The sequence below is a fragment of the Trachurus japonicus genome, chromosome 21 (assembly GCF_045865225.1).
Source record: "Trachurus japonicus isolate A0001 chromosome 21, Traja_1.0".
NCBI classification, from domain to species: Eukaryota; Metazoa; Chordata; class Actinopteri; order Carangiformes; family Carangidae; genus Trachurus; species Trachurus japonicus.
In genome coordinates, this window is record NC_140927.1 from 31,811,177 (window position 1) to 31,823,192 (window position 12,016).

At 38.8% G+C, this 12,016-nt stretch overlaps 1 protein-coding gene across 6 annotated transcripts in view; it reads left to right on the top strand.

Moving 5' to 3' along the window:
• dgkh (diacylglycerol kinase, eta) overlaps window positions 1-12,016 on the top strand; it is a 106,972-nt gene that overhangs the window by 60,743 nt on the left and 34,213 nt on the right. For all 6 annotated transcript variants that reach the window (XM_085766074.1, XM_085766071.1, XM_085766073.1 and 3 more), the window contains 5 exons: window positions 2,473-2,579; window positions 3,912-4,037; window positions 5,577-5,679; window positions 10,323-10,485; window positions 11,316-11,424. In XM_085766074.1, the coding sequence (XP_085622200.1) occupies window positions 2,473-2,579; window positions 3,912-4,037; window positions 5,577-5,679; window positions 10,323-10,485; window positions 11,316-11,424 (608 nt within the window). The remainder of the gene's footprint in view (window positions 1-2,472; window positions 2,580-3,911; window positions 4,038-5,576; window positions 5,680-10,322; window positions 10,486-11,315; window positions 11,425-12,016) is intronic.

Genomic DNA, 12,016 nt, shown 5'->3' on the forward strand with positions numbered 1-12,016 from the left:
CAAGAAATAAGACAAATATTCTTGGAAAGATTTAGAGTTTTTGCAGTGTGCAGATTCTCTGAGACATGAGGTGGCGTTCGATTGGGCTTTTTCAAGTAGAAGGTCGTAAAAATCTGAGTTCAAAGTTGTCTCGACTCGAACGCAGCATTAGACACCCTCCCTCCCCCCAAGCCCAAGGCACTGTCGCTATGGTAATATGGTAATCAGTGAGTGACAGCTGTGCAGACGGGTGTCACCCAACAACAGCAGGTGAATGGAGCCGATGATTTAGTTTGGAACAACAGAGTGGATGAGAAAGGGATCGGCCGTTGTTTAGTTTGGTTTTTGTTTTGACAAAAGTCTTCGACTCCTGGTGCAGGTGATGAGTTCAGGGAGTGAAACCTCATGCCCTCATGTCATGTCGGCATGGCAACACCTGGGTGATGCTGGTGAATAAGAGGAAGTAGAAATGTCACAGCATCGCTCACGTGCTGCTGCTACACTGCAAAAACTCACAATCTTTCCAAGAATATTTGTCTTATTTCTTGTCAAAATGTCTCATTTCTAGTCAAAACTAATCTCTTTCCACTTAAAATAAGACTCATCACCTAAAAATTAACTTGTTTTTAGATCATTTTCACTTGTTTCAAACTCATTTTCACTTGAAATAAGTAGAAAAATCTGCCAGTGAAAGGAAGTTTTTTGTGCTTGTGTTTAGAAAGAAAAGATTTTTTTGTCAGATTTTTCTACTTATTTCAAGTGAAAATAGACTTGAAAGAAGTTTTTTAAAAAGTGTCTAAAAACAAGCAGAGTTTTATGTGAGGAGTCTTATTTTGGGTATAATTTGATTTATTTTGACTAGAAATGACATTTTGACTAGAAATAAGACAAATATTCTTCGTAAAAGTTTGAGTTTTTGCAGTGAAGTAGAAATGTCACAGCACACTGCAAAAACTCATAATCTTTCCAAGAATATTTGTCTTATTTCTTGTCAAATTTTCAATTGAAATAAGTAGAAAAATCTGCCAGTGAAAGCAGGTTTTTTTGTGCTTGTAATAAGAACGAAAAACTTGCTCCACTATCAGATTATTTCAAGTGAAAATAGGCTTGAAATAAGTAAAACGTGTCTAAAAACAAGCTACTTTTTAATGTGATGAGTCTTATTTTAAGTAGGATTAGATTGTTTTGACGACAAATGAGACATTTAGACTAGAAATAAGTCAAATATTCTTGGTAAGATTTTGAGTTTTTGCAGTGCATCGCTCACGTGCTGCTGCTGCTGAGGATACTGAAGATGATGATGGAGCTGATCGCACGCGGCAGCCGTTTAGCTTCACCGAGCCGAGTGACTAACGCTGTAGAAACACATGCGATGCGTGTAAATGTGAATGACAGCGAGCAGCAGCAGCAGCAGGTGGAGCTGGATCAGCCTGAGCTGGATGCGGTGCAGGGTTTAGGGTTTAAAGGTGTCGGTGTTAAAGGGATAAGTTCACCCAAAACTGAAATGTCTCTCATGATCTCCTCCCTCTCATGTGGACTAAGGGCTGGGAGAAGTTTCAGAGTCCTCCGTGGCTTCTCTGAGTTACAGGGGGTCTCGGCGTAGCAGTGCATGTCCATATAACGGTTGCAAATGGATACCAACTGTCTTCGTAACAAAAAGACACACCAAAAAACATCCAAATACCTCCATGCTGCTCGTACGTAATGTCCCTCTTGTATTGAAGCCCCGAAATGCAAAATTGTCCTGAAAAAAATTAAATAAGTCTATTTTTCAAGGTTGTTTTGTAGCGGAAGCTTCTCGAAGCTAAGGAGCTAAGCTAAGGAGCTTCCGCTACAAACAAGCTTGAAATATAGACTTATTTAATTTTTTTCGGGACAATTTCTCATTTCGGGGCTTCAATACAAGACGGACATTACATACGAGCAGCATGGAGGTATTTGGATGTTTTTTGGTGTGTCTTTTTGTTACGAAGACAGTTGGTATCCATTTGCAACCGTCATATGGACATGCACTGCTACGCCGAGACCCCCTGTAACTCAGAGAAATTTCAATTTTGGGTGAACCAACCTTTAAGTAGCCGTCCTGTTGCTGGTTGCAGATAAACGGATTGAGACCTGCATGCGGCGGAGCTAAAAGTCTTTGCTTCGCTTCTGTCTGTCAGATACGTAAAGTGCAGCGCAGGATTATAGGGCGGTTAGTAATTACGCCCACTGACATCTCATTAGGACTTGATTCATTAAAGCACTGTACTTTACTGGGGTGTGTCTGTTTCTGAATCATGCATCAGTGTCAGAATCCACTAAATTTCACATTTTATATACGATTATCCCCTGGAAACCTTTTTACAAATTGACCTCCTGCTCTCCAGGGCATTAACCAAATGTCATCCCCATTATACAATTAAAACTGTACCCATCCAATTTACTGTCGAGCTGCACTAAGAAGCTGCTGAGTAACTCTTAACGGCCTGACTGTGTTTGTGTGTTTTTCAGTGTGCAAGTTCAAAGCCCACAAACGCTGTGCCGTCAGAGCCACCAACAACTGTAAATGGACGACTCTGGCGTCTATAGGAAAGGACATCATCGAGGACGAGGATGGGGTGAGTTTTCTTCAGCTTGTACGTTCTCGCTGCAAAAACAGAAACTGAAAATATTCTTAAAGTCAATCAAATTATCTTGTATCAAGCCAAAAAAAACAACCTGCCAATGGTGTCAGTTTTTTTCTTACTTGACAAAGCACAAAGTTCTTGCCTCTAAAATACTAAAATTGTCTTTTAAACTAGACAGAAAATCTTGAATCAAAGTAAATTCTTCTATAAGAAGCAATGAAACTCACTTATTTAAGATTAAGTTACTTAAAATAAGAATGTTGGTCTCTGACTGAGTGAACTTTGATAAATTAAGTATAAAAAATATGATAGAATTACTTCAAACAAGTTACTTTTTCTTAAATCAAGACACCAAAACATTCTCATTTTAATATTTTGGTGTGTACTTTATAATCAATACACACTATTAAGCATTAGTTAAGCTTTAAATACTGAATTCATCATTTATAACACATGAATACTCATTAGTATGCAGTTTATAAACACAGTTGAAAATGTTTTACTCCACATAAGCACTAACTGTATTTATAAACTACATACTAATGAGTATTCATGCGTTATAAATGAAGAATTCAGTATTTATTAATGCTTAACTAATGCTTAATAGTGTGTACTTATTATAAAGTGTTACCAATATTTTTTTTTATTATTATTTTGCAATACAATTGCTCAATTTGTCAGGGTGCGGACCCAAATGCAGAACAAAGAAGTAACAATATGAAAAGGGAAACAAAAGACCAGTTGGTCTGTTGCTCCACTGGGTTTAATGGTAAAACATTTTCATAGCATGTTACTGGTTCATTCTAGTGTTAACATTAGCTGTACTTTCTTAAAATGAGATTATTTTTCTAATGTAAAACATGCTTGACAAGATTCATTTTCATTTGGAGTAAAAAATAAGACTTAATTCCTTCATACAAAGCTTTTTTTACTTTCTTGAAAGTCCTTTTTTTACAGTGTGAGTCTTTTACTCTGGTTGAATTTAGTCAGTGTTGTCATTTATGGAGAGTTTTTCATGTTCTTAAGCTGAAACATGTTACTCGCTTTGTGGTCAAGACAGTGAATATTAATGCAGAGCTTCAGCCTTGTTGCACGTGAAGTCCATGAACTCGTCTCGTTGTCTGAGAGAGAAAGAAGAGAGACGTGAAACCAGCGGCGCTAGAGAGAGAGAAGAGTTCCCAGAAGGAAATGACAGATAAAAGCAGACGGTGTTTCCCACTTCCTCAACTCTCTGTGTGTGTGTGTGTGTGTGTGTGTGTGTCTATGTGTGTGTGTGTTCGTGTGTCTAATGTGTGTGTGTGTGTGTGTGTGTTGAACCCACAGATTGCGATGCCTCACCAGTGGTTGGAAGGCAACCTGCCCGTCAGTGCCAAGTGTGCCGTGTGTGATAAGACGTGTGGCAGCGTCCTGAGACTGCAGGACTGGCGCTGCCTCTGGTGCAAAGCTATGGTGAGTGAAGCTTCAATCGCCTCGGCAGAAAAACACTGAAACAGGATTAAAGGGATACGCCAACTTTTTTTTTCGTGTCTTGCCTCACTCCCGAGTCCATGACCAGCAGATAGACTCCATCCTTTCCACTGTGCGTGCAGTAACAAGGGAGATAGAGCCGTATCGCCCGTAATTAGCTTAGCTCAAACACTGGAAGTGTATGGGTAGTGTTAGCCTGCCTCCACCTAAAGTCGCTAATTAGCTTAGCTCAAACACTGGAAGTGTATGGGTAGTGTTGGCCTGCCTCCACCTAAAGTCGCTAATTAGCTTAGCTCAAACACTGGAAGTGTATAGGTAGTGTTAGCCTGCCTCCACCTAAAGTCGCTAATTAGCTTAGCTCAAACACTGGAAGTGTATGGGTAGTGTTAGCCTGCCTCCACCTAAAGTCATCAGAGAAACTGTTCAGCAACTCTAAACGGAAACCGGCGGGCCGATCTTCGTCTCAGAGCTGACAAAACTCTCCGGTAAGGCATCTTGAGCGGTCAAATGCCGCTAACGGGACGAGATCGGTCAAAACGGAGGGTTCAAGCAAAGACGGTTTATTTTGGTTCAAGCTAGCTACATCGAGGGTAGGTTAGCTTCCTGTTTCAAAGTAAAAGCACAAATTCTATCATCATGGTTTTCTCTATGTAAAGGGCAACGGGTGTTTTATTTTGTGAAAGTAACCGGAAGTGCGTTGGTCACAACGGCTAGCTTGATTAGCGCCGAATTCGTCCCAACAAAATTGTAAACAGCTGGTATTTAGACAAATTAACGACACACTGCTGATCTAAACGGCTACTTTCTCACCTGAACATGTTTGAAATGTTGATAAAGTGATATATTTACAGAGTTTAGAGCTAAAATGAAATCAGCTTCTGACTGCTGATTTCGGCTCGGGTAGGAGGCAGGCTAACACTACCCATACACTTCCAGTGTTTGAGCTAAGCTAATTACAGGTGATACGGCTCTATCTCCCTTGTTACTGCACGCACAGTCGAAAGGATGGTGTCTATCTGCTGGTCATGGACTCGGGAGTGAGGCAAGACACGAAAAAAAATGTTGGCGTATCCCTTTAAAATCATACAAAAAGTGTTAGAGACATTAGAGACATGTGTGATTGTAACAAAAACATAACTCTATATATATGGTCATAAGAGTCATAGTGCACGGCCTCAGTCGTTATTTTGCCCTGTATTTGGCTGTATTTTATGGTCTGTGGTGTGTAAATGTGTGCATACACAACAATACTGCAGTGTTATTGTGTTTGTGTCGGTTTTGCATTATTGTCACTTTTGTTTTATCCTTATTTTTCATCCTCTAAACAAAACCAGGTGTTGTCTTAACCATTGAAATAAACACAGGAATGGAGAAACATAATGGCCAGATAATGTTTAAAATTATTTCTCAGAGTCAGACAGGATTTTTACATCCTTTCTGTGCACGGTAAAAATAAATCAAAAAATAATAATAAAGTGCTGAATTGTGAATGTTTCTCTTCTCTCTGCTGCTGCTGTCCAGGTGCACACGGCCTGTATGGACCTGTACCCCAGGAAGTGTCCTCTGGGTCAGTGCAAAGTCTCCATCATTCCCCCTACGGCGCTCAACAGCATCGACTCAGACGGTGAGCACACACACACTGTACACAGACACACCGTAATAATAATAATAACTTTATTTATTAAGTTTAAGTTTAAGTTTGTGTACGTCCCTCGATAATTTGATTGGTTTGGATTCTGAACCAATAGAATATACTCGCGACAAAATCGTCACGCTGCATATCAGGACACCGCCGCGCGATTTTTCGTCACCGTTTCCCTCGCTCGCTGCATGTCAGGACGCGGTGTTAGACATCTCTAAGAAAACTACAACTAAGCTGATGTTACTGTATCTGACATTCAGATTATTTATTTATTTATTTATTTTTAATTTTTATTTCAGTTTACTACATATTTTTTTTCTAGTTTCAGTTTTAGTGAACTACACTGCAAAAACTCAAAATCTTTCCAAGAATATTTGTCTTATTTCTTGTCAAAATGTCTCATTTCTAGTCAAAACTAATCTCTTTCCACTTTAAATAAGACTCATCACCTAAAAATTTACTTGTTTTTAGATCATTTTCACTTGTTTCAAACTAATTTTCACTTGAAATAAGTAGAAAAATCTGCCAGTGAAAGCAAGTTTTTTGTGCTTGTAATAAGGAAGAAAAACTTGATCCACTATCAGATTTTTCTACTTATTTCAAATGAAAATATGCTTGAAAATAAGTCAAAAGTGTCTAAAAACAAGTTACTTTTTATGTATAACTATGTATGTATACATATTTTAGGTATAATGAGATTTGTTTTGACTAGAAATTACATTTTGACTAGAAATAAGACAAATATTCTTGGTAAGATTTTGAGTTTTTGCAGTGTATAATAACCCTGCATGACACACACACATTTGTATATGCTCCTATGAGGAAGTGCGATGCAACAAGAGATTTCACCACAATAATAACCCCCCTCCTCCTCCTCCTCCTCCCATCGCCCATCGCCATGACAGCTTTGTGCAGATCAGGGCTTCCACCCTGTATGTGCTGTTATCTCTCTCTTCACCCTCCGTCTTCCCTCTCCTCTTCCTCCTCTTCTTCCTCCTGCTGCTCTCTCATCTCCCTCGTCTTCCCTCTCTCTCTCTCTCTGTGATGTTGTCAGTAAAGGATGGATTGAGCGAGGAGAGGGAGGGGAGGGAGGGGAGAGGGAGAGGAGGGGAGAGGAGGGGAGAGGGAGTCACGAAGCTGCAGCACGTGCTCCACTCTGCCCCCCAGCCAATTACAACCAAACGTGAGGAGGAGGAGGAGGAGGAGGAGGGAGGAAGAGCAGAGAGAGAAAGAGAGGGATAAACAGAGAGATAGTCAGACAGACAAAGGGTGAATCTCCTTTTTATCTTCCCTTCTCTGTTTTTGTCTCATTCATCCTCCTTTCATCTGGATTCCCCATCCTCTCTCTGTCTCTTATCCATCTACCAATTAGCCGATGCAGCTTTTCACAGACTCACTGTGTGTGTGTGTGTGTGTGTGCGTGTGTGTGTGTGTGCGTGTGTGTGTGTGCGTGTGTGCGTGTGCGTGTGTGTGTGTGTGTGTGTGTGTGTGTGTGTGTGTGCGCTGCAGCCACAGTAATCCAATCACACCGTGCTGCTGATCTGAGTCTGTCTTGCAGCAGGTGCTGTGATCTCCATCGAGAATCTAGAGTTTAAAGGACAATTCCGGGCAAATTCAAAACTCGGGTTGGGCTGTATTTTTTCTGACATTTTAGGTCTATACACTGCAAAAACTGCAAAAATCTTTCCAAAAATCTTTGTCTTATTTCTTGTCAAAATGTCTCATTTCTAGTCAAAACTAAACTCTTTACCACTTAAAATAAGACTCATCATCTAAAAATGTACTTGTTTTTAGATCATTTTCACTTGTTTCAAACTAATTTTCACTTGAAATAAGTAGAAAAATCTGCCAGTGAAAGCAAGTTTTTTGTGTTTGTAATAAGAAAGAAAAACTTGATCCACTATATCAGATTTTTCTACTTATTTCAAGTGAAAATATGATTGAAATAAGTAAAAAGTGTCTAAAAACAAGCTACTTTTTATGTGATGTGTCTTATTTTAAGTAGAATGAGATTTGTTTTGACTAGAAATGACATTTTGACTAGAAATAAGACAAATATTCTTGGTAAGATTTTGAGTTTTTGCAGTGTAAAAGAAGCAATCTGTAGATTTTCAGTTTAATTGCTCCTGTTTTGCGGTAGTTGTGTCTGTCCCCGTGTCGCCACGGCAGCGATGAATGGGAGCGGATTGAAGTTCTGCTGCTGCTTAGGCTGTTTCCATCCCTCAAAGCCACAGACAGCGTCAGGCGGCGACTCAAACATGCATCCAGAAGTTTATTTACTTCGAGCAAGCCAACGTGTTTGTAAAACTAGATCTAATTCAAAGTCCAAGTTGACGCTTGGTGTGTTCAGGTGCTGTCTGTGGAAAAACATTCCTTCTTTTAGACCTAAAATGTTAGGAAAATACAGCCCCGAGTTGAATTTGCCTGGAATTGTCCTTTAATATGGGTTCTGGCCAAAACAGTGAGCCTCACACACACACACACACACACATCTTGATCTGAGTTCTATTTTAAGCTCTCTGCTAAGGTGTGTGTACCGACCTGTCAGATCAGATGAGGCTATTTATAAACCGCCTCGCTTTACAAGAAACAGACTACTTCCTGGAGCGCATACCACACGCTCTCTCTCTCCCTCTCAATTCAATTCAATTCAATTCAAATTAGCTTTATTGGCATGACAGTTAAAAGAACTATGTTGCCAAAGCATTAGGAATCAATGACACAATACAACTCATGAAACCAAATACATACAACAATATACAAATAAATAAAAAGTATAGGCTACATAAAATGATTTACCCTATGCGTGTGTGTGAGCATGCACGTGTGTGCTGATCAAGTTCTCTCTCTCTCTTACACTGCAAAAACTCTAAATCTTACCAAGAATATTTGTCTTATTTCTTGTAAAAATGTCTAATTTCTAGTCGAAACTACACTCTTTTCACTTAAAATAAGACTCATCACCTAAAAATTAACTTGTTTTCAGATAATTTTCACTTGTTTCAAACTAATTTTCACTTGAAATAAGTAGAAAAATCTGCCAGTGAAAGCAAGTTTTTTGTGCTTGTAATAAGAAAGAAAAACTTCCTTTCAAGTTTCAAGTGAAAATTAGAGTTTGAAACAAGTGAAAATTATCTGAAAACAAGTTAATTTTTAGGTGATGAGTCTTATTTTAGTGGAAAGAGATTAGTTTTGACTAGATAAGAGACAAATATTCTTGGAAAGATTTTGAGTTTTTGCAGTGTATAGTATCTAAATGACATGAAACTTAAAAAAATATATAATGTGTGTGTGTGTGGTAAGATTGGGCATCATTAGACTCTTTCTTTCTCTCTCTAACGCCGGTGTTGATGACAAGCAGGCAGCCAATAAGAAGCTCTGGATGTGAATGCAGAGATCAATAAAAATGATGATGATGTTTTTGGACCTCGATGCTCATTCCGTGTGCTGTCGACGTGCACTTTAATGCAGTTTAAAGTACTGTAGTGCGTCGTATCCACATTACCAAAAGCAAACTAGTGCGGATGTATCCTGACGTCATCATCGGTCTTCCATTTCATTATCAGAAATCCTTCATCACCAAACTGAGCCCAATCCCTTGACTGGTATTTTTGATTTAGATTTACCTAAAGCTACAGTATGCTCAACTTTCTCTGGCTTTTGCCTCATTACAGTACCAGCTCCACAAACTATTTCACTTAGGATGCAACTAAAAGGGAAAAAAAAGTTCTGACAGAGGCTTTCTCCTAAAACCTGAACAACTACAACTAACACTAAGACTAAATAAAAACTACAACTAAGACTCAATAAAAACTACAACTACTGTAAGACTAAGACTAAATAAAAACTACAACTAAGACTAAGACTCAATAAAAACTAGTCAATTCCTCTAAAATAAAAACTAAACTAAAACTGCTTCATCACTTGTTGAACTCACTAAAAACAAACTGAAATAAAAAAACAAACTGAAAAACTAAATAAAAATAAAAACTAATGAAAAAGTTAAAACTATAATAACCTTGTTGTGCTGTGCTGGTTTCTCTTTCTCACGCTCACGCTGACACTTTGATGAGGTGTTTTAACGTCAGCAGCCGTTACTGGTTCCACTGGTTCCCACAGCGTTAAAAGGATAGTTCAACATTTTGGGCAAACTGGCCCTGGCCCATTGCCATAATCTCTATAGTCTTAGCAGTAGGTTTGTTTCCTTTAATTGTCGGTGCAAGCTATTATCTATCTAGAAGAACAAAACAGATTTTTTTCTGTGCGTCTGTGATTGATTTCCTATGTTTGAACCAGGAGAGAATAGATTACTTCTGTTCATTTTCTTTTCTTTTTTCCAAATTTGGGTTTGTTTTGTTTGTTTTATTCTTTCTCTTTTATTATTATTACCATTATTTATTCCATTCTCAGTTTTTAAATTCTCCTACCTCTCTCCATCCCGTTAGTTGTTGCTGGTTTGGATTAAAATTTCCCAATCGATGTAATTACATGACACAGTTTTATTCGGATCGCCATTTAATATCCTATTTTATTCCGTAGTATTTGTGTCCGTGTATGTAAACGTGGCTGTTCATCACTCTGAGACTCTCCTCCGTTCCTGATGTTTCTTGCTCCGTCTCCCTCAGGCTTCTGGAAGGCCACCTGCCCCCCCTCGTGTGCCAGCCCCCTCCTGGTTTTCGTCAACTCCAAAAGCGGCGACAACCAGGGAGTGAAGTTCCTCCGGCGCTTCAAGCAGCTGCTCAACCCGGCGCAGGTGTTCGACCTGGTGAACGGCGGGCCGCACCTCGGGTGAGGGAACACACCGAACACAAAGTCTTTCCAAGAATATTTGTCTTATTTCTTATCAAAACTAATCTCTTTGCACTTTAAATAAGACTTATCACCTAAAAATTTACTTGTTTTTAGATCATTTTCACTTGTTTCAAACTAATTTTCACTTGAAATAAGTAGAAAAATCTGCCAGTGAAAGCAGGTTTTTTGTGTTTGTAATAAGAAAGAAAAACTTGCTCCACTGTCAGATTTTTCTACTTGTTTCAAATGAAAATAGACTTGAAATAAGTAAAAAGTGCCTAAAAACAAGCTACTTTTTATGTATGAAACCTATGTTTTTATGTACACTGCAAAAATCAAAATCTTACCAAGAACATTTGTCTTATTTCTAGTCAAAATATTATTGATTATATCATTCTACTTAAAATAAGACTCATCAAATTAAAAAGTAGCTTGTTTTTCACTTTTTACTTCTTTCAAGCAGATTTTCACTTGAAATAATCTGATAGTGGAGCAAGTTTTTCTTTCTTATTACAAACACAAAAAACTTGCTTTCACTGTCAGATTTTCTACTTATTTCAAGTGAAAATGTGTTTGAAACAAGTGAAAATGATCTAAAAACAAGTTAATTTTTAGGTGATGAGTCTTATTTAAAGTGGAAAGAGATTAGTTTTGACTAGAAATGAGACATTTTGACAAGAAATAAGACAAATATTCTTGGAAAGATTTTGAGTTTTTGCAGTGCAAGCAGTTAAAATGTGAAGCGGAGATGCAAAACAGACAGAAACATCCAGTAATAAGCTTCAGGATAACTTTGTGTGTGTTGTGTGTGTTTGTGTGTGTGTCAGTCTGCGCCTGTTTCAGAAGTTCGACAACTTCAGGATTCTGGTGTGTGGCGGCGACGGCAGCGTGGGCTGGGTCCTGTCAGAGATCGACAAACTCAACCTGCACAAACAGGTGAAATGGTCAAAAATATCACTACATGAACACTGCACAACTTGTTGCAGCATGAGACTCCTGGGTTGTGCATTTCAAACACTTTGTAAAAACAAACTTGTAAAAGCTTAAAGGGATAGTTCAACATTTTGGCAAATTGGCCCATTGCAATAACCTCTATAGCAGTAGGTTCGTTACCTTTAATTGTCGGTGCAAGCTGTTTTTAGAACGGTGGAGCAGAGCCGTGAGCTGCTCAGAGCTACGCTACGGAGGCTCATTATGGGATTTCTTGGTTTCCCTCATCAAACTCATCAAATACACAATCCAACAACTCCACAACGCTCTGGTGGACAAGTTGTGACCTGCACATTCACCACACTATGAGATAATAACACAACGTTACCACACAGAGTTGTTTTAGAGGGAAATACAGAGACTGTTGATGAAAAACTGTCCCTGAAGGCAACGCGCATCAGCGGTTTTGCATGAATTTCCCTCTAAAACAACTCTGTGTGGTAACGTTGTGTTATTATCTCATAGCGTGGTGAATGTGCAGCTCACAACTTGTCCACCAGAGCGTTGTGGAGTTGTTGGATTGTGTATTTGATGAGTT